Raw genomic sequence first — 23,332 nt, forward strand, 5'->3', positions numbered from 1 at the left:
CTGTCTCTCTCTCTCTCTAACCCAGCTGGTTGAGGCAGATGGCCGGCCACCCAGAGCCTGGTTCTGCCTGAGGTTTCTGCCTGCTAAAAACTTTTTCCTCGCCACTGTCGCCAAGTGCTTGCTCAAGAGGGAATTGTTGGGTATTTGTTGATAAAGCGTTTGATCTGTACCAGCTCTATATGGAAAGTGTCCTGAGACAACTTTTGTTGTGATTTGGTGGTAAATAAATAAAATTGAATCGAAATTGAATTAAATGGGGGACAGAATGATATGTATCATTTAATGCTGTGTAGCAGTGGTCTAGCATGTTGCTGCCCATTGTGGGACGCTGAATGTGCTGTCTGCATTTTGGCAGTCTATGGGGAAGGTTTGCTCTCTTGAAGTCCACAAGAACAATGAGGAGGCAGTATGGATGATTCTGTTTCATGTTAGTAATCTGGTCAGCCCAGTATGACAAAACCTCACTAACGCAGTACTGAGGTGGGATGTAAACACCACCAGAATGAATGGGGAGAACTCCTGCAGTGAATAAAATGGTTTACAGCTTCTGAATATTGTCTCTAGGTGAGGGCTGCATGAATTCTTCAACACTGTGACATATGTACACCAACTTTCATTAATGTAGAAGCAGATTCCGCCTCCCCCGTTTTTTTCCAAAAGTTCTGTTACACAGTCTGCTCAGAGAGGGTCAAAGGCTGAAAGGTATAACACAGGGTGTGGTGTGTGCTCACCAGCCAGGTTTCAATAAAGCACAGGACAGATTATGGAAGATAAGTGTGCTGAGCTGTAGACCTGCAGATTTTCACACTTCACATATAGGGCAGAGTTGTGCACAATTGTAAAATTACTGAACAGGATTTTAATGTGACTTGATGTATTTCTAATATCATTCATTGCAGCAGTAGCAATGCTCATGGTTAGTTATCAGCTTTTTTAAGACCCCCACCCTCAATCCATAATTTCATGGACTACATGTGTTAGTAGAGGTAAAGTCACCTGATCTGTGCACCAGACCCATGTAGCCAGAACAGTGAGCCCAAAGACTAGACCTGGCCAGGGTAAATCCCCAGACACTGGGTCTCTGAACAAGTTGAAGGCATCAGTACGAGGTATGTGGCAGGTGGTGTTGGCGACTGTCACCGAGGGAATGGCTGACATATAACGCTCCACAAGGCCCTCATACCAGCCAACTTTGGAGAATGCTGGAAAATGTACACACACACACACACACACACACACACACTTTAGAAGTATATCAATATTATACTGGGTTTGCATAATTGAGCTGAAATGTTAAAACAATAGTCATTATTGGTACAAAATCAGTCACCACAGGCCCAATATGTAGTCTTAGTTCAAAAGACTAAAATCATTCATTAGGTTGCTAGTGTTTTCACAAAGACTGTTTCGAACATGCTGGAGCATTTATTGCCAGTGTGTGTGTGAGTATGCACCCTACCTATGAACATTAGTGCAAGGGCTCCTGCAACCATGATCAAAGTCTGGAGTGCATCGGTATACATCACTGCTGCCAAACCACCTATAGACACACACACAAACCCACATACATTGTTGCGCAGTATCTGAATATAAGGACAATTCTGCCATTCAAACAGGTCTATGTGAAGCAGCATTCAAGGAACAAGGAACTGATAACAGTTTGTTTAGAGACAACACAAGCAAGATGGGATAAAAATATATATATTTTTGAAAAACATACATTTTACATTCATCACTTTACATATTATCACTATTAAGATAAGATAAGATGTCATTGATCCCACACTGGGGATATTAAGTTGTTACAGTCGTTACAGTTTTTTTTTACAAAAAGCAAAAAAATAGTGGCACAGAAGGGTCAAGATAAAAAGTATACAGGGTATAGAAGGGTATACTATTGCCCATACAAATACTATTGCTAATGTTTTTAGGAGAAACACTACCAATGTCACATGTTGTATTGCACTTGAGAAATACTGTTGCATTGAATGGACATTGAATTCCACGAGTCTATGTATTAAGCATAATATGTACTTATACTTGCTTTATTGATGCTGCTGTAATTTGGAATTTCCCCTCACGGGACTAATAAAGGAATATTGAATTGAATTGAATTGAATTGAATTCAATTCAATTGAATGTACAGCTTATAAAAATACTGTTGCTAATATGAATAATAAAGTGTTATTGTACAGTTGAGAAAAAAAATATACAACTTAAAAATTGCACAAGATGTAATGGTATTGCACCAGATGAAATGTATAATGTAAGCATATTAGCATATATATATATATGGAAAGAGTGTTGGCAGCGTTGTGCCTGAACGTGTTCATTGAACGATAGTTTATGAACATTACTTTGAACTCATTCGTTCTGGTGTCTGTGAACGGAACGCTCTCTCAATTTAACTTCATTCAATAGGGTGCCAGATTTCTATAGAGCTTTCCAGACGAAAACCCGGCTAAGACACACCGTAAACAGGCCTTAATATGTAGCAGAAAACACACCCAATCTGGCAACACCAGCCACCAGTGTCGCACCGCCGCAAGCGTCATCAAAATGAAAAGCAGCAAGGAGGCATCGTATGATCATTTAAACAAGTTTTATGACAAGGTCGGTGAGGATGGGAGAAATCTTACATGTCTGTGCAAACTTTGCCCGCCGGCTTTCAAAAAAAAAATCTGCACTTCAGTTACATGGGGTGAAAGCTAGATGCCACTAGAGTGGACTCAATGGACAGCAACAAAGCGTTAAAGCACCAATGGGGAAATGCTGTCCCCTCAATGCTAATGTAAACCCTGGTTGGATAAGGATTCAAAATTGGATATGAAGATGAAATCTGATGCATAGTTACAGTGTTAAAACTGATAAAATAATTGCTGTCTGTGGTTCTAAATGGGCTGTGGCAATGAAAATAATAGCTCGCAGCAACATATGGAAAAAAGAACTATGAACTAGTTCATTTTTGGAACGGTGAACTTAGTTCAAAATTTTGAATTATGAACTATGAACTGAACTAGTTCATTTTAAAATTTGTGAACTGAACTTTGAACTAGTTCATGTAAAAAGTGAACTTTCCCAACACTGACTGTTAGGCTGAGTCTTAATTTAGAAGTAGTTGGACTCAAAATACAGACAGGAGAAAAGAGTAAAACAGAACAATTGTTATTAAAGAAACAAACAACAAAAAGTACACTCTTAAGGAGTGGAAACAAGCTAACAAAAGGTGCACTCAAAGGAGTGGAATCAAATCTGTTGAAAAACAGGTTCAGTTCATTTGCCCATTCCCGGTCCCCAGATTCTGGGCCCCACCTACTGTCACTGCTGTGGCCTGAGATGGTTTTCAGGCCCCTCCAAATCTTTCTGGCACTGTTCTCCTGAAGATGCTCCTCCAGCTTCCTCCTGTAGTTGTCTTTGCCTCTCCTTATGTCCCGTTTCAGCTCCCTCTGCACCCTATTCAGCTCATCACTGTCCCCTAATCTAAAGATCTTCTTCTTCTCATTCAGTAGGGCTTTCATTTCCGTGGAACCCAGGGTTAGTTGTTTGGGAACACCAGAACTTCCTGGTAATGTGTGTTCTACACAGAAGTTAATGTAGTCCGTGATGCAAGTTGTCAAACTGTCAGTGTTCTCCCATGTGGACTGCACCACACATCCCAGTCGGTGGTTCCAAAGCGGTCCCTCATTGCCAAACTGGACTCCTCTGACCATCTTCTCACATACCTTATGATTGGTGGTTGTCACCGAAGGTATGTATGCAGGGAGCAGATGAACCAGAGATAAAGAGGAGGGCCTGGGGATGTGATGTCTGCTGCTGTGAGACCACACTGAGTAGCTGCTCGCATGCTGCTGCTGCATCGACCAACAGGGGGATGTACACAGTTATCACGATGGCATGTGAGAACTTGTTCAGAAGATAATATTGCTGAATGCTAATGGCTAATAGCTCGATGTTTCTTGTGCAGCAAGATCCTTCCATTCAAAATCATCAACATTTCACCACTTTCTCATGACAGCCTTTTTACTTTCCACCAGAGTTATTTCTAGCAGTTTCTTATCATTGACATTCCACCTTTCAAATGACATTTCACGCATGCATACATTATACCAGTGTTTCCCAACCACTGTGCCGCGGCACATAAGTGTGCCATGAGAAATCATCAAGTGTGGAAGATTATCCAATTTCATCAGGTGAAATCTTCCTGTATGTTATGAGTTGGTTTTCTAGGTGCCCGTGCTTGTGTTTATGTTTCATTGTTTTTTTTTTTCTCTCCTCCTGACTCCGCAGTGGAGGTGTGGCCTGGCGGTGCAGCAGGCTGACAAAGCACCTGAGGCTCATCTCCCTGATTTTTCCCCCTGCTCTTAAGCAGCGTGGCGGCTTCGCCTTGCTGCCAGATTGTCGTGGTCAGACTTTCCAGCCATTTTCCTTGTCTTCCTACTTAGATCTTGTGTTCTTGCTATTGTTACCTTGTGCAGGTTTTGTTGGATAAATTTCTTCTCAGAGTTTGTAGCGTAGTTTTGTTCTTGCATAGTTCCCTTAGTGGTTCCTACTTTAGTTAGTTTATCCGTAGAGTTTTCCTACCCGTTCGCCACGGTGTAGTAGATAGTTTAGTTTAGGGCTGATTTTGTGTTGGTTTGGACTAGGAATTGTTTGGTTGTTATTGTGGTTTTGTTTTTGGTTTGAAATAAATCATTTGTCTGTTCTACGGCTCCTTTTGTTTCAGTGCTTTGTGTTAGCCTTTTTGGGTCCTACAAAAAGCATTCAGACTACTAGTCTTAACAGAACAATCTGGCCATATGGACCCAGCGGACACTCAGCACGGGGACGGGGATCCCGCAGTGCAGAGAGCCTTGCATAAGCAGGGTGAGTGGCTGAATAACCACGACCATGCTTTACGCTTGTTGTTAGAGACCACTCAGCAACTCGCAGCACAGGTGAGGAATTAACGCTCTTTTAGTATTTCTCTAGAAGGCTTCTCTTAACGAGAAGCCCCCACTTGGAATTTCCCCTCGCGGGACAAATAAAGGAATATTGATCTTGATCTTGAGCCAGTTAAGTGCGCAGGTGGCTGGTCTCGCTGTCGCGCCCCCAGCTCCCAGAGCGCAAGCTCCAGCGCCGGCTCCGGCACCTGCCCTACTCCCGCCCGGGACGTCCCCATCACCAATCCGGACCCCTTCTCTGGTGAGTTTGAAAAATGTCGCGGGTTTCTATTCCAGTGTTGGCTTATTTTCTCTCAGCAGCCCCAAGCCTTTGCCACAGATTGGGCAAAAATCTATTTTTTGATCGGGCTACTCAGGGGTAAGGCCTTAACTTGAGCGGAGGCACTGAGTGGTCGGGCAGATTTTGACGCGTTAACTTACGAGGGATTTATTAACCAGTTTTTTTCAGTTTTTGATCACCCTGACCATCATGGCAACGCCTCGGCCCGGCTGATGGATCTCCGTTCCGGTGTCTGCCTTTACTGCGGGGAGGCCTCACGCAGGGTTGCCCAATGCCCCATTCGGCCAAAAGAACCCGCCCGGCAGTGAAAGTGGGCACACTGTCGGGCCGGACTGTACAACCTGTCTAGACCCGAGGCGATGGAGAAATACATCGGTGAGTCGCTGGCGGCCGGCATCATCCGCCCTTCATCCTCCCCGCTAGGGGCAGGATTTTTCTTTGTCGAAAAGAAAGACAAGTCGCTCCGTCTGTGTATCGACTTCCGGGGACTTAACAGCATCACTGTTAAGAATAAGTACCCCTTGCCTCTGCTTTCGGCCGCTTTCAAACCCCTCCAGGGGGCGACAGTTTTCTCTAAACTCGATCTTAGGAATGCCTACCATCTAGTGCGTTTCCGGGAGGGGGACGAATGGAAAACAGCGTTCAATACCCCGTTGGGCCACTTTGAATATCTGGTGATGCTGTTCAGGCTTACCAATGCCCCCGCTGTTTTCCAGGCGCTAGTTAATGATGTTTTGAGAGAGTGTCTTGACCGATTTGTTTTTGTGTACATATTACTTAGACGATATATTGATTTTTTCACGCACCCAGGATGAGCACGTCCAATATGTGCGGTTAGTGCTGCTAGACTGTTAGACTGTTGGAGAACAGACTGTTTATTAAAGCCGAGAAGTGCTCCTTTCATCAGTCTTTGATTCCTTTTCTGGGCTACATCATTGAAAGGGGACAGATCAGGGCTGATCCACTCAAAGTGCAAGTGGTGGCCGAGTGGCCCACCCCGTCCAACCGTAAGCAGCTCCAGCGGTTCTTGGGGTTCGCAAATTTCTACCGGCACTTCATTAAAGACTTCAGCCGAGTGGTGGCACCGCTGACCCGCCTCACCTCCACCAAACTGGCATTCTCCTGGCCGGAGGAGGCGGAGCAAGCCTTCCAGACCTTGAAAACTCTGTTCACCGCAGCCCCAGTGCTCGTTCAGCCGGATCCCACCAGGCAGTTTGTGGTGGAGGTGGACGCCTCGGACACCGGGGTTGGGGCGGTGCTTTCTCAGCGCGCTGCTCCGGACCAGCGCCTTCACCCCTGCGCCTACTTCTCCCGTAAACTGAGCCCAGCCGAGAGGAACTACGACGTGGGGAACCGGGAACTGTTGGCGGTGAAGCTGGCACTGGAGGAGTGGCGGCACTGGCTGGAGGGGGCGGAGCAGCCGTTCGTGGTGTGGACCGACCACAAGAACTTGTCGTACATCCAGACGGCGAAAAGACTGAATTCCCGCCAGGCGAGGTGGGCTATGTTCTTCAGTAGGTTTAACTTCACGTTAACCTACCGCCCCGGCTCCTGCAATACCAAACCCGATGCCTTGTCCCGACAGTTCATGCGACCGGAGCTCGACACGGAGGAGGAGACCATCCTGCCCTCAGATCGGGTGCTGACTGCGGTCTCCTGGGACATGGAGGCCGTAGTGCGCAACGCCTTGCAAGCGGAGCCGGACCCCGGGGGCGGTTCGCCCCACACTCTCTTCGTCCCGGCGGGAGTGTGCTCTCAGGTTCTGCAGTGGGTACATACATCCAAGATGGCTTGCCATCCCGGTTCGACCCGAACGCTGTCCTTCCTCCGGAGGAAATTCTGGTGGTCGTCCATGGAGAGGGACGTCTGGGAGTTCATCGCGGCGTGCACGGTTTGTGCCCGGGGCAAGTCGTCGCATCAGGCTCCCTCCGGCCTCCTCCAGCCTCTCCCGGTTCTCCACTGCCCGTGGTCGCACATAGCAGTGGACTTCGTTACGGGACTGCCACAATCAAAAGGTAATGACACCATTCTCACCATAGTGGACCGATTCTCTAAATCGGTTCACTTTGTGGCGTTGTCTGGGTTACCGTCGGTTAGAGAAATGGCCAACCAGTTAGTCCTACAGGTTTTCCGCATTCATGGAATCCCTGTGGATATTGTGTCTGACAGAGGCCCACAGTTTATCTCTCAGGTCTGGAAGTGTTTCTGTGCCGCTCTTGGTGCTTCTGCCAGTCTCTCCTCAGGCTACCACCCGCAGACCAATGGGCAGACAGAGCGGGCCAATCAAGACCTGGAAGCCACACTGCATTGTGTGGCGGCACAGAACCCCTCCGACTGGGCGGAGCACCTCCCGTGGATCGAGTACGCGCACAATGCTCTGACCTCCTCGACCACCAACCTCTCTCCCTTCGAGGCCGCGCTGGGGTTCCAGCCGCCACTCTTCCCCGAGCAGGAGGGTCGGATCGCGGTACCGTCGGTCCAGGAGCATCTGCGTCAGTGCCGCCAGATGTGGAAGGACACAAGGGCGGTCCTACTACGCACAGCCGACGCCAACAAGAGGGTGGCGGATAGGCGGCGCACATCGGCGCCCACGTACCGGGCAGGGCAACAGGTTTGGCTATCATCTAAGGACATCCTCCTCAGGGTTAAGTCACTTAAGTTGGCTCCCCGGTTCATTGGACCGTTTCCTATTGAAAGTATTATTTCCCCCTCGGCTGTGCGGCTAAAGCTCCCAGCGGCCATGAAAATTCACCCCACTTTTCATGTCTCCCAGCTGAAACCTGTCGCCTCCAGCTGGCTCATTGTTTTTTTTTTCTCTACTTCTGACTCCACAGTGGAGGTGTGGCCTGGCGGTGCAGCAGGCTGACAGCGCACCTGAGGCTCATCTCCCTGATTTCTCCCCCTGCTCTTAAGCAGTCCCCATGTGCCTCAAGACCACCACCATCATGCCAGTACCGAAGCAGTCAGCTGCAGTGGACCTTAATGACTTCTGCCCCGTCGCACTCACCCCCATCATCACTAAGTGCTTTGAGAGGCTGGTCTTGCCCCACCTCAAATGCTGTTGTCCCCCCACACTGGACCCCCATCAGTTTGCCTACCAACCAAACAGATCGATCGAGGATGCCATCTCCACGGCACTCCACCCTGACGCACCTGGACAACAACAACACCTACGCAAGGATGCTGTTCATCAACTTCAGCTCAACATTCAACACACTCATCCCCTCCAAGCTGGTCAATAAACTCAGTGACCTCAGCATCAGCATCTCCCTCTACAACTGGACCCTGTACTTCCTGACCAACAGACCCCAGTTTGTTAGTTTAGACAACCACACCTCTACCACCTGGACCCTGAACACTGGCGTCCCACAGGGCTGTGCGTTGAGCCCTCTTCTCTACTCCCTCTTCACCCACGACTGCGTGCCTGTGCACGGCTCCAACTCCATCATCAAGTTTGCAGACGACACCATGGTGATGGGCCTGATTAACAACAATGACGAGTCAGCCTACAGGGATAAGGTTCAGCAGCTGGCAATGTGGTGCACCGACAACAACCTGACCTTCAACACCAAGAAGACCAAGGAGCTCATCATGGACCACAGGAAAACTAAAGGCTGCAGTCACACCCCCATTCAAATCGATGGGGCTGAGGTTGAACATGTCTCCAGGTTCAAGTTCCTGGGCATCCACATCTCCGGGGACCTCTCCTGGACCCTCAACTCCTCCACCTTGATAAAAAAGGCTCTACCTCTAGAAAAAAAATTGATTCGAATAAAGATAAGATAGAGCTCTGATTAAAGTTTTGCAAGAAGTGCAAAGTTACACAGGAAAATAAAGTTCAATGTGCAAAGTCTCCTTCAACAGAGAGGAATCATTGCGCAGCATTATTACAGCGGGTAGGGATGACTTTCTGCAACAGTTTTTACTACAGTGGAGTTGAAGAAGCTTCCAACTGAAAACACTCTGCCGTCTGATAAGAGTAGAGGGATGTGAAGTCTTGTTGAGCAGTTTGTGCAGCATCCTTCTCTCAACAACCAACTTTAGGGGCTCCAGAGCAGTCTCCAGCACAGAACCAACCTTCTTTATCAGTTTATCAGTTTTACAAGCAAGCACTTGGTGACAGTAGTGAGGAAAAATGTCCTTATAATAGGTTTATAATAGGTCTTTTCCCAGTGTTTCCTCCTTCCCTTTTTCCCTAGTGTTATTTGTCTGTTTGTCTGTCTCCCCTGTCTGTCTGAGACTGGGTGGGCCTTCCCCGTGCACTGCTGCTCTGCCTAATCACCTGCACACCTGAGGCGTGTTAGAGCTGAGTGCTGGTAGTATTTAGGAGAGACTCTCTGGCCATGTGGCTCCCAGTTTGTCCTGATCTCAACCGTGTGAATGTCCTGTCTCTCGTGTGAGTAATTCCTAGAAAGCCTTTGTCAGCTCTGTCCCTGTGAATTGTCCTGGAACTTTTTTCCAGTGGATTTTTGTGTTGCTCTTTTAGACTTATGCTTTTGTTCTGCTCTTTCTTTCAGTGTTCTCTGTTCCGCTCGGTGTGCCTATCAGCCTCAGTCTCCAGCGTAGTTTTTGGTTTATTCCCACTCAGTTTGAGTGTGCCTTTTGTTCCTCCTTTTTTTGTAAATAAATTAAGTTTGTTTTTGCGACATTGTCTCTATTTTTGGTCTGCTCATTTGAGTCCTGAAAATATACCATTTAAGGAAAAATCCTTAACAGGCCATCTGCCTCGACCACTTATCTGACATTCCATTTCTCTTTAAAATCCTTGAGAAAGCAGTCACCAATCAGTTTATGTGGGGATTTAGGGTGCATTATATGAGGGAATTTTCTATCACAGGCCTTCTGTACAGTTAGTCGCCCAAAGGTCTCAAGGTTGGACAACACAAAGACCTCAGACAGAGACACATTAACATAACATTTACAGGCCATTCTAGCAGACAGCAGATAGGAACTCTCCCCCTGTTCTTACTACAGAGGTAGCCAAGGTCTTATAGATTAATTGTACAGACAGATACCAGACCAATTCAAGGAGGAATGCTCGAGGTCTCATTTTAAAGGTAGGAGTAGGAGCTATTGTTTGGTTTTGACTATCCAATAGAGTACCACAAATGTAGAAGGTGGGTATAGAATATCCATAATAGGGAATAGTTCAAGGAGTAGAAAGGAAAACATGTGACAGTGTACGGGTCTTGTTAGACAACACTGACCATCACATATTACGTAGACTGCAACACTTCATTGGTATTAAAGAAACTGAACTGAAGTGATTTTAATCCTGCTTTTCAGATCAATCTGAATTTGTACACATTATTGATGATCCCTCGATGCAAGAAAAAGTTAGTCACAGAGTTCCACAAGGTTCTGTGCTTGGACAGCTACTATTTAGCCTGTATATGCTTTCTTAAGGAAATATTATTTGGAAACATAACTTACATACTTACAACATAACTTAAAAAAAAACCACAAACATTTTCACTGATATGCAGATGATACCCAGCTATATTTATCAATGAAGCCAGATTAAACCACTCAGTTAGTTAAACTTCAAGCATATCTTAAGAACATAAATACCTGAACACCAGAATTTCCGTTACTAACTTTGGACATTATTCTAAACACCTTAAACACTAAATCATAATCTAATGGCTCTGGATGGTATCGCCCTGGCCTCCAGCACAACTGTAAGGAATCTGGCACTTATTTTTGATCAGAATATATCCTTTAAATCCCAACTAAAACAATTTTCAAGGACCGTAGTTTTTCCCTTACATGACATTGTAAAAATCAGGCATATCCTGCCTCAAAAAAATGCAGAAAAGCTAGGCTAGCCGGGCTTGATTATCGCACTTCCTATCACACTGCCCCAATATGTTGCTAAATACTCTCCATCTGATTCAGAACGCTGCAGCATATGTTCTTCCAAAAACCAGGAAAAGAGATCATTAGCCTCTGCATTGGCTCCTTTGCTTATAAAGGCTAGAATGGTCAGACGTCATCATATCTTAAAGAGCTCATAATACCCTATTACCCAACTAGAACACTGCATTCCCAGAATGCAGTCTTACTTACGTCGTTCCAAATATCTCCAAAGCAGAATGGGAGCCAGAGCCCTCAGCTTTGAAGCTGCTCTCCTGTTGAACCATACTCCAGTCTTGGTCCAAGAGGTAGATCCCCTCGCCACATTTAAGAGTAGGCTTAAAACTTTCTTTTTTGATAAAGGTTACAGGTAGACTAGCTCAGACTTTCCTTCCTGTGACACATCCAGCTCCTCTTACCCCCTCTCCATCTGTATGGATTCATGTCCCATTAAGGCATGTTACTAACTTGTGCTTTCTCATCTCATAGGCTCCAATGGATAGCAGCTGTACCTGGATTGTAGATTGTGGTCATGTCTCCTGCCATGTGCTTGCTTTTATTGTTTGTCATATTTCTATTATTATTAGATTCAAAGTATTGTTACTCTGTACATTATCTGATACTAATATGCATATACTATACACATAATATACTATACACATATTTGCTATGCTACATATTATATTTACAATATATCATATGCTATTGTTGTGTATCAATGATGCAGCAATGAAGTGAAGATGATGAAGAAGTTCTCCGCCGATACTGTCTTGTTTATATATAAAAAAGGTTTATTAAAGCAAGTACAGCATCTCAGACAGCATGCTATGTCTGGGTGGTTTCAGCCAATAGAATCAACACACACATACAGCATCTCAGACATGCATTATATAGGGGAGTTGTGTTGACACAACTAACACAGAAGGGTTAAAAAAGACCTAATATGGTCATGGCAGAGCATATACTGCGCAACAGGACAACAGGAGAGGGCCTAATATGGTCATGGCCTCTCAACCTTTAGGTTAAAGGTATTTACGAGCGACAAGAATCCTCAATGCCCTGGGGGGAGAATGTCCTAATGAGAAGAGCGGATACTACACTATTTTAATTATTAGTCAAATGTCTATTATAAATGTCAATTATAGCTGTCATGATTACTGTCATTGCTGTCCATCTCTCTCTGAGGTGGATGGCTGCCCACCAAGAGCCTGGTTCTGCTAAAGGTTTCTGCCTTGTGATTTGGTGCTATATAAAAAAAACTGAACTAAATTGAGAATATAATTAATGGAGTATCTGCTTTCATTGCTGCTATTGGTACCCCTTCTCTCATTAAACTTCCAATTTCTTTCCATCTTGCGGATTATGCTGGTGTACACCAGCAAATTAATGGCCTTAACTGTGCTGCAGAAAGTACTCTTGTAAGAAGAGGAAGCCCATTCCACCGTTTTCCTTTTTTGTTGTTGTTGTTGTAATACGTGTTCCTGTTGTTGTTTTTTTTGTTTGTTTGTTTTTTTTTTCCTCCACCTTGCCATAAGTATCTGGAAATAAACCTGCTCCATAAAGTGTTTGGTCAGTATCTTCACTGGAGGAGTCTGAAAAGGATATAACATTTATGTACTCATTTTAATCAACTCTACTCTTGAAATTAATCTCTTCATTTGTCTGGTTTTGTCTTGTCATTCAATAGATCATAATTAAAATCAAATAATTTTGAGATATCTTTAGACTATATCCCATATCAATTTAGATTTTTTTCTAATATGGTCGGGTGGGCCATAATTAAATATGATAAGCTGAGTTTTCTGTATGTTAAAGTTGTAACCCCAGGGACTGTGTAAGCTGTGTTAGGTACATCATCAGCAAATAGAGCCCATTTTTGTTCCCGAGATAACATATTTAACTCCTTAATAACAGAATTTTGTCAAATCCATTGGCTCAGGGTTTCTATAAACAAGGAAAAGAGGAGAGGAGAGGCATGACAGTCTTGTCTTGATCTTCATTCTAGGATGAATGAATTTGATAAATCACCATTAATTTTTATCCATGGAGATAGTTTGTCATGTAGCGCTTTAAATTTCATTTCAATTTTCAATTTAAGTTTCGATGATGGATTTGTGGAAACTAGTGTTATTCAGTTTCCACAAATCTATCACTGAAACTGAAAGACTTTCCAAGAAAGACTGCTTGACTCAGTCAAATGCCCTGAAAGTGTCAGAACTTATAATAGCTGTGTCTGTTTCTTGTCTGTTTCAGTTATATATATGTCATTATTAGACATAATGACATATATATAACTGATATTATCATGCATTTGTCTTTGATACACTCATGTGCTGATAACTTTCACAATCTACAGTAGTTTGTTTTTCCCGTCCTTTGGTATGACAGAAGTGATTGCCTCCTTCCACAACAATGGAATTTCCCTTATCTGTAACACCTAATTAAAGGGTTTCAGTGATGTTGAAAGTGTCCCTGCATTTAATTATACCAATTGGAAGTGAAAAACCATTTGTGTCTGGCAATATACATGCTTAAAGTCTATTGTTCCTCTTTTTTCATGTCAACCATAATTTTTTCATTTTGCTCATTAGTAATAGACGGTAGATTCAGAGGTTAGAAATGACTCTGAAGGTCATTGTGAATTTGTGTTTGGGTGTATAGCGATTTATAATACTTTTCAAAACATTCTTTCTAGACTTGTCTCTATCTGTCCAGAGTCAGAATCTCTGATCTTGTATATAGTATTGTCTGCTTACTGTTTTTGTAGTCTGTAAGATAAAAGTTTCACCGTTTCTCAACTTCAACTTCAAGATCATGTTTTTTTCTAAAGAACTTTTTTGTATTTCTTGTGTCTTTATTTAATCTATTTCATTTGGTATTTATGGATTTTGATTTAACCTCGTCATTCAAGGTGAATTTCATCGAGTGCACCTTTTGTTTCATTACCAAATCCTAAACTTGAAATATTTTCCCCTTCCTGTAAAAACTGACAAGTCAATAACAGTTGAACCTTAAACAAAAAGAACATGACAAAAGATTATGATATTTAGTAATAAAATTTTAAAAATCAGGGTTTTGGAGGAATGGCCGACTCTCAACTTCAACGCTTCCTGGGCTTTACAAATTTCTACTGCCACTTTATCAAAGACTGTATCCAAGTAGTGGCCCCTGGTCTCCGAAGGTGGATGCAGCCTTTACCAAATTCAAGGTGCTGTTCATGTTGGCTCGCATCCTAATCCAGCCCAACCCAGCTCATCAGCTTGTGGCAGAGGTAGACTCTATTGATACAGGGGTCAGGGCGGTGCTGTCACAGTGTACTGGCTTGGTTCAAAAACTTCACCCATGTGTCTTCTTCTCTAGGAAACTAACCCCAGAAGAGAGGAACTGCGACGTCGGAGACTGGGCGCTGCTGGCAGTGAAAATGGCACCGATGGAGTGGTGCCACTGGCTGGAGGGTTCAGAGCAGCTTTTTGTCGTATAGGCCCATTACAAGAATCTGGCATATATCTAGTCCACCGTCTCGGTTTAATTTCACCCTCACCTGTCGTCCCTGGTCCAGAAACATGAAACCCAACACTCTCCCAGCAACCCAGTGCTGATGAAATCAGTCCTGAGCCCAAGCCCATCTTGTGTAATATGTCGCCACCTGTTCTGTCTGTGCTCAGGGGAAGGCGTCTCATCAGGCACCTGCTCAGAAAGTTTGGCTCTTCTCTGAAAACATCCCACTTAAGACTGACTCTAAGAAATTATCCCCCCGTTCTTTTGCTCCTTTTTTATTGACTCCATTCTTAATCCCATGGCTATTAAGTTGAAGCTGCCTCCCACCTTGAAAGTTCATCCAGTCTTCCATGTTCCTCAGTTAAAACCTGTCACCTCCAACCGTTCGTGCCCTGCAGCCAGACCCCCTGATCAGCCCACCTATATTGTCTGACTCCTTATGGATGTATGCCACCAGGGCATGGGGTTTCAGTATCTCATGGACTGCAAAGGTTACGGTCCTGAAGAGAGGTTGTGGGTCCCCTGCTCCCTCATTCTGGGCATCTGCAGTCACCTCTCCTTTTTCCCTTTTGTGCGCCTGTGTTTTCCCCTGTCTGTTTAGTTAATAACATTATTGATCAAAAGCTATCCATTGAACTTTGGGTCTATCAAAAGGACTGACCCTAGCCCTCAGATTTTAGGAAACAAATTAATGGGGTGTCCTTGAGAGCAGCAAAACAAGCAAAAAAAGTATGTACAGTCTTTTAAGTTGTGGATATTGGGCTCTTATAAAGGCTGACAGTTTCTCCTTCTCCTTGAAGTTTGCCTCTCATTTAGCACAGAATGCATGCATCCCAGCCTGCTGATTACTTCTCTCCCAGGATGGCCGTGACAGTCACTCCATCAGTGTCTCTGGGGCACTGATGATCGCCAGGAGCCCCTCCTTGATCACCTCCTTCACAGTCTCAGGTTTCATCGTGTTTGACTCTAAGCCATGCTGGATAGAGAGTCAATCATTCAGAACCTTCCAGACAGGTACATATTCCTTTCACTTTTGGAGAATGCAAGGCGCATAGTCGTTGGTGACTCTTTCTCTGTTCAGCAGACTGGTGCATCCACTTTGCAAGAAGTAATGCAACTGCAGGTCTTTCATTCCAACTGTGATCAGACTGTTCAACTATAGTATTGTTCAATGTGGCACTGTGTTTACATACTTACTGTTCTGTACTGTCTTGCATTACTGTGTGTTTTTATGTTACACTGTTAAGTATTTTGAGCTACCAGAGCTACTGTAGTAAGAGGGACACACGGTATTGTGGGTAATGTGGTAGATGTTGTCATTGTTGTATATATGCAGAAGCATCAGCAACACAGTTGGGTGTTAGCAATAAAAAGTTAAACGGTCATCTGATTCCGGATCATCATTGTTATGTTGCAAGATAAAGAGCGAAGACATAACAAACATCTTGCCATTTCATTCATGGAATATCTTGTGGAATATTACATCTTTTCTTCAATTTTACATATTTTTGTGTTTTTCATACAAAGTCTGTGCATCTACATATTTTTTAATATACTGTGTTCCATTGATGAAGGAAGCATAAAACAACTTTCAAGAGTTTTTCTTTTCATTGTCATGATAATGAATTACAGGGCAAAGAATGTTGTGTGTGTGTGTGTGTGTGTGTGTGTGTGTGTGTGTGTGTGTGTGTTTACCTGCTACTGTGTAAGCAGCAGTGATCAACAGCAGTATGCCTGTGGACAGATAGAGATCCCAGCCCAACGACACTTGGATGAACAATGCCCCCGAAAAGATATCTGTCTGAATAATGCACACACATTTTAATTGTACACATTATGCACAATGTTTGTCGCTTTGGACAAGAGAATCAAATGAATAAATGTAAATGTGTGTGTGTCTTACAGATATTTTTGTGAAAATGTAGAGGATGAGTGACAAAACAGACATGTATATGCGTATCCTCTGGCCTCCAAAGCGTTTGGCCAGATATTCAGGCATGGTCACTACTCCAGCAGAGATGTAGACGGGGATAAAAATCCACCCCAGAGCCACCAGGACCCATGCTGCCTACACAATCACATAAATATTCAAGTTACAACAACACATTGTTTATTTCATTTTTTTTCAACAACAGTTATTTATTTCATTGTCAATTTAGTGAATGTAGAGATTATTACAACGTCTGCCTCTCTGTCCCTCCTTTTAGCTAAATCCCTCAGATCATCAGTGTCGCTTTGTGCCTTTGCTTCCCAGCTGCTGTACTGCAACCTGAATCTGTACCTCTCTGCCAATACCTTTTAGCTGGCCTTGCTTCAAAGGTTGAGATTGAAGATGCTCTGCATATAATAACAGTTGGTCAGGTTCTTCACCAATTACATCTTCATAGGAGGGTGGCAATACTGCCAGAAGGCACATGAGAGACACTGAAGTCCATTGAAAGAAGGTGCTATGGTCTGATGAGACCTAAACTGAGCTTCCTGGCCATAACATTGAACACCATGTATGGCATAATCCAAACATCATCGTAAAGATGCCATTTCCTGCATTTGAAGCATGGTAGTGGCAGCATCATGCTGTGGAGATGCCTCTTGGCAGCAGGTGCTGGAATAATTGTGAGCATACAGAGTAAAATGAGTGCAGTAACATAAGACAGGGCCTTCCATTCACAATCATGACTGATCCCAGACCATGTTTCTTACGTTCCATTCAAATCCCCCAACAGCGATTCCTCCAGCTGCTCCTGTTCCTGCTAGGCCAATAAACAAACCACTGCCAACATTACTGGACATCAGAGAGGCTCCAATCTGTAAACACATACAAATAATACATGATAACAAGAAAAGCTGATATTTGCGTAAAAACTGAGTGCTTGTTTTAGTTGAAATATTTCATTGAAAAAAAGTTGATTTGTAGAATGTTTGATAGCATTTTAGATTACAGCCTGTGTAATTTTTTAGTACTTAAAATAATTACTCAGGCTTCAAAGTAAAATATCAATAAAATATTTATTGTATACCTATACTGAGACAAATATTTAAGTACAGAGGAGAATAAAAAAAAAAGATTAGGGAACAAAGGGATAAAGAGATAAGATAAGATAGACTTTATTTATCCCACAATGGGGGGAAATTCACAACAATGGGGGGAAATTCACACAAGAGAGTACCTTGTCAATAATTACTGACCACTTTGGTATTATTACTGGGTCACATGCCAGAAAAAAATGGAGAAAGGGGTAAGAGTGCTGATATTGCAATCAAATTAGGCATGACACTTCTTTAAATTATGACATGTTCGCAAATGCAACTTCAAGGGGCCTCTGACTTCTAAATGGCCCAAAAATTCTTTTCTTTTCTTTTCTTTTCTTTTCTTTTCTTTTCTTTTCTTTTCTTTTCTTTTCTGTTTTTCTTTTTTTTTTGACAGGACACTATAACCAAGACAAATCATGGAAAAGGTGTGAGAAAACTCTCTTATTACACTCGAAGTCTGGGGTATGCTATATGTTTCCACTGACGTAAATAACTTTTTGTTAGATGCACTACGTTTATCGGTTGGTGGCCTCACTGTTGTGGTTTTTGAAGTCACTTTGTAGATCAGTGAGGTTGGTCTTTCTTTTGGGTTTTGTTTTTCAGAGCTAGATGCTAGATTGAGTTTTGTTTTACTAAACAAATAACATGTTTTGAGACCTTTTATTTGTATGTAAAAGCAAAAAATAAGCTGTGCATTTTTGTGTTGTTAAATTCACCACTTTGTTATTTGTTTCCACTTCCCTTACTCTACCTTGGGGACGCAGTGGGCTATGAAATAAAGCAGTTTCTTGCTCACCCCTTTTTCAAACAATATTGGATAAAGTTCAGCATTACTTATTTTACAGTACCATCTATCACCACAAGTAGTATACACAACAAAAGATATGTCCATCTACTGCAAAATTTACTCGTTACACTGTTGAAGTGTTAAAAATAAGCAGACTGTTGGTCATGCCAACTGAAGCTGAGTGGGGGAAACTGCAGAGGCTGGAGGTCCTGCTTGAACCATGCAGGTAAGCCCAAATAAACACCTGTCCATTTTAATGAAATAAACTACTGTCACACGTGTAATCCAAAAATGAATAACCATTAGGTAGTTACTTTTAAGGACAATTAAATGGGAAATCAGTTACACCTTTATTTAAATATTCAGCTAAGTTTATTTTGCAAACTTATCTACCTCTGCAGGTATGTGACTGAGCTACTGGGCGGTGAGGCCTACATCTCTTGCTCTGTAGTGCTGCCTGCTTTTCACCATCTGGACCATGTCATGGACATCACTGATGATGATCAAGCCTACGTGGTAAAGCTCAAGAATGCCTTCCAGAGAGACCTGGCAGCTGATGCCAGCGAGACATGGTTTAAGGTGGCCACAGCACTGGATCCATGTTTTAAAGATTTGAAATGTCTTCCAAGAGAAAAGAGGGATCAGGTAAAGGCAATAAGGATAAGCTGGACTGACGAGTCCAATTTATCCAATCAATCAACTTTATTTATATAGCACTTTTCTTACATAAGAAATGCAACACAAATTGCTGACTGTCCCCTGCAGTGGTGGTGTGCTCACTCAGGAGCCTATGAAAAGCTGTCAGCCTTAGCACGCAAGTACCTGGCCTCCCCGGCAACCTCCATACCTTGTGAGAGACTGTTTAGCCTCGCAGGCCACATAGTGCAAAAGAAAAGGGCAGCCTTGCTCCCAGAAAATGTGACCAAGCTGGTCTGTCTCAGCGACTGGCTGAAGAAGAAGAAATAAGAGGCGTGTGGTCAGCATAGCGGCTCTGTCCTCTGTAGTCTACTAGAAGTGATTGCTTGATGTTATTTCAGCACTTTATTTTGTGATAATGAACAATATTATTTTTGATGTGCTAACTTACAGCACTGTGATTGATGGGTCTGTTTTATTTATTTTATATTATCTGAAGCAGAGGAAAAGCAACAAGTTCAATGTTCAATACTTGTATTGCTCAGAAAGTGTTCTTACTGTTTTTGATGTGCTAACTTACAGCACTTTATATGGACCTGATGTTTTATTTTATTTCTATTTTCCAATTATTTGGAGGGGAGACAAAAGAACAGAGCAATATTCCTTCCTGGTGGTCGAAAAGGTTCCAGGTAGCACTTGGGACTTGTCTCAAATACAATGGAATGTAAATGGTTAGGACTGCATCTGTTCAAGTCTGTTAAAAACAATAAATGACTTTATAAAGCCACTTTTTGTTATATATCAATCTTTTGATCTGCCACAATAATGTAATGAATTTAAATGAAAATACCTCAAGTTGAGGGCTTTCAGCAATTTTTAGGTGAGATTAAAAAAGAGATTAATTAGATCAATTAATTACAGATCATAATTAATTAATCTCTCAATTTTTTTAATCTCTTGACAGCACTAATTGTGAGACCATTCGAGTCATAGAGCTATGGCTGCTCTGTAAATGATATGGTTGAACATTTCAACAACACCATGTCATCTGCTTTAAATGCTGTTGCTCTACTAAAGGTTATTGAGAGGTTGACAGAATCTCCCCATGGTTAAACAAGAGCAGTATTAATGAGAGGAAGCGAATTTGTTGAGCAGCAGAAAGAAAATGGTCACAGTTTGCCTCTAACACAGCAATATTGTCTGGCAAGAAAGTATTACTTTTCCAAGATTATTACAGAGAATGCTGGGAACTCTAGAATATTATTCTCCACTATTGACCAGCTGCTCAGCATTGCCCCACACCCACAGTTCTCTGTATCAAACTGTGAAGAACTTGCATTGTTCTTCACTAACAAGTTCAATCACAACTAAGCTCAATCAGAGCCAGCATTGCTGCTGATGTAGACACAGATGAGCTCAATAAACCCTGTAAAAAAGATGTAACCATGGGAAACTTCACCTGTATGACATAAGCTGACCTCTGCAAGACTGTCACCGAGTCTAACTCATCCGCCTCATGTGTTGACCCTGTTCAGACAGCATTTTCAAAACGGGTGTTTGACAACGTGTCAAATCATGTCCTGAAGATTATAAATACATCTCTGCAAACAGACATCTTCCCCAATGCGTTTGAAATAGCTGCTGTAAATTCCTTACTAAAGAAACCCAACCTGAAATCAATTCAAGATGGTGCCATGCGAGTGGCAGCTTGTTACAGCAGCTACAGCTGTTTTTCTTTGTATTAGTGTGCTTTTGTGTCTTCTTGTGCTTTTTCCATCACTAGTCTCAGTCAATCGTGTGTACGTATGGATGTACAACTAGTGAGATTAGTGATTTGCTTTTTTCTACTTTGTGGAGTACTTAAATTAACTTCAGGAGACCCATTGAACTTTGGGTCCATTGTTTACAGACGGGAACAGCATATCACGCTGAGCAAGTGGAAATACTGGAGATTCCCAAGGAAATAAGGCGAAGGTGGTGCAGAGCTGGGGTGAAGTGCCATGAGAAAAAAAGACAGTACAAACCATCCATACTATCTCTTCTTATGAGGAATGTGAGATCTCTCCCAAATAAGATGGAAAACCAACAGTGCGCACCAGACTGCAGGTGGAGCATTGGAAGTGAAGCCTCATGTGTTTCACCACAACATGGCTAAGGGAGATCACGCCAAACTTGCACAATTTACATTACAATTACAATTTGTCTTTTGGCAGATGCTTTTGTCCAAAGTGACATAGACATGAGATTTTCATACATCACAAGCAAGGTTGTAGACGGGAGAGAACAACAAGAGTAAGTGCCCTAACGCAACTTTCTGGTCCAACTGGACATAAGTGCTAAAAGACAGTGCTACAAAATAATGTGGGGTTTTTTGTTTTTTTTTTTAGGAAAGAAGGTGTTCAGTAAAGAGCTTGGTCTTCAGTCTTTTTCTACAGATCGAGAGGGACTCTGCAGAATGAATGGCAGCCCAGGACAGAGCTGGCTCTCTTAACCAGTTTGTTCAGTCTCTTCCTGCCTCTGTCCGTGCTGCCCCCTCCCCAGCACACTATGGCATAAAACACTGCAGAGGCCACCACAGTGTCATAGAAAGTCCGAAGTAGAGCTCTGCATGCCCCAAAGGACCTCTGTCTACTCAGCAGCTGTACACGACTCTGGCCCTTCCTGTACAGGGCCTTAGTATTGTCTGTCTGTCTGTCCAATAATTATCTCCTTGGTCTTGCTGGTGTTTAGGATAAGGTGGTTCTGCAAACACCAGTCCACGAAGTCCGTGATGACCCCCCTGTACTCCTGCTCATTCTCCTCTGACACACAGCCAACAATGGCACTGTCATCAGAGAATTTCTGCAGATGACAGAGGATGGAGTTGTACATGAAGTCCAAGGTGTAGAGGGTGAAAAGGAACGGTGACAGCACCGTTCCCTGAGGGGCCCCTGTGCTGCAGACTACCACATCTGACACACAGCTGTGTAGCCTGGTTTTCATGAGGCGGGAGGTCAGGGCGACAGGTCTGTAGTGGCCTGGCTCCCTGGGATGGGCTGTTTTTGGAACCAGCACCACGCAGGAGGTCTTCCACACTGCTGGGACTCTCTCCAGACTAAGGCTCAGGTTGAACATGTACAGAACCACCTGACTGAGCTGGTCTGCACACTCTCTGAGCACCCTGGAGCTGATGGCGTCTGGGCCAGTGGCTTTCCTGGCCTTTGTCTTTCTGAGCTCCCTCCTCACCTGGTCCAGAGTGATGGAGAGGGGGGAGGGGGGTGACTGTGGGGGTAGTCCAGAGCTGTAGGTGGTGGTGGTGGGGGGACCTTGATGACCACAGGGGTTGGAGCAGAGTGGTCTGAGGGGAGCTGAGGTGTTGAGGACTGCAGCTGAGGGGAGACGACTGGCCTGGAGAGGTGTGAAGAAGTGGGGCCCCCATGAGAGGGGGCTGGAGTGGGGGCAGAGTCAAATCATTTGCCCAGGCCTGATCTCCAGTGGTGGCTTGTCCATCCCCACTTTTGCCATGGCCCTAGATATGTTTCAGACTTCTCCACACATCTCGGACATTGTTCTTCTCCAGGCGCTGCTCCAGTTTTTCTCTGTAGTTTTTCTTACACCTCCTGATGTAATACTTCAGCTCCCACTGTACTCTCCGCAGCTCCTCCTTGTCCCCTGAGATGAAGGCCCTCTTCTTCTCATTTAGCAGAGCCTTCAGTTCAGGGGTCACCCAGGGCTTGTTGTTGGGAAAACACCGTACTCTCTTTGATGACACAGTGTTTTCCACACAGAAGTTGATAAGTTGATGAGTTTGTGATGCAGTGAGTCAGACTGTCAATGTCCTCCCCATGAGAGCTGCACAGTATGTCCCAGTCGATGGTGTTAAAACAGTCCCTCAGTTGCTCACATGCAAAGGGGGGGGGGGGACGTCGGTGGCCGTAACACCCCTCCCCTTAAAATACAAACCGATAGGTTTTGTAAACCCCCTAATTAAAATACCGACCACAGCCTGGACAGAGCATCTGCCAACACGTTATCTGACCCCTTTTTATTTTTTATGCCGAATCTCCAGGTTGTAGTCTTGCACGGTCAGCGCCCACCGCATGAGATGTTGGTTGTGGTTGTACATGCGGGATAGAAACACAAGTGGGTTATGATTGGTCAGAACAACAACCGGAGAAGAACACGAACCGATGTAAACTTCAAAGTGTTGGAGTGCTAGCAACAAAGCAAGAGTCTCTTTCTCAATAGTGGAATAATGGAGCTGGTGCTTGTGGAACATCCTTGAGAAATAACCCACGGGATGATCAATTCCCTCAGCATCCTCCT

The 23,332-nt window shown here is 43.8% G+C and overlaps 1 protein-coding gene and 1 non-coding gene across 2 annotated transcripts in view; one reads left to right on the forward strand and one right to left on the reverse strand.

The window, feature by feature from the left end:
• Positions 1 to 23,332, reverse strand: part of slc5a9 (solute carrier family 5 member 9) — a 93,253-nt gene that overhangs the window by 26,853 nt on the left and 43,068 nt on the right. The window contains exons 3-7 of the mRNA XM_076727307.1: positions 17,275 to 17,379; positions 16,478 to 16,642; positions 16,270 to 16,375; positions 1,460 to 1,540; positions 997 to 1,202 (exon numbers count right to left, since the gene is read on the reverse strand). Coding sequence (XP_076583422.1) covers positions 997 to 1,202; positions 1,460 to 1,540; positions 16,270 to 16,375; positions 16,478 to 16,642; positions 17,275 to 17,379 — 663 coding nt within the window. The remainder of the gene's footprint in view (positions 1 to 996; positions 1,203 to 1,459; positions 1,541 to 16,269; positions 16,376 to 16,477; positions 16,643 to 17,274; positions 17,380 to 23,332) is intronic.
• LOC143318820 (U7 small nuclear RNA) lies at positions 4,938 to 4,994 on the forward strand. Its single transcript, XR_013077030.1, has one exon. It is a non-coding gene; the product is annotated as a U7 small nuclear RNA (small nuclear RNA).

The sequence above is a fragment of the Chaetodon auriga genome, chromosome 3 (assembly GCF_051107435.1).
Source record: "Chaetodon auriga isolate fChaAug3 chromosome 3, fChaAug3.hap1, whole genome shotgun sequence".
Classification (NCBI taxonomy): Eukaryota; Metazoa; Chordata; class Actinopteri; order Chaetodontiformes; family Chaetodontidae; genus Chaetodon; species Chaetodon auriga.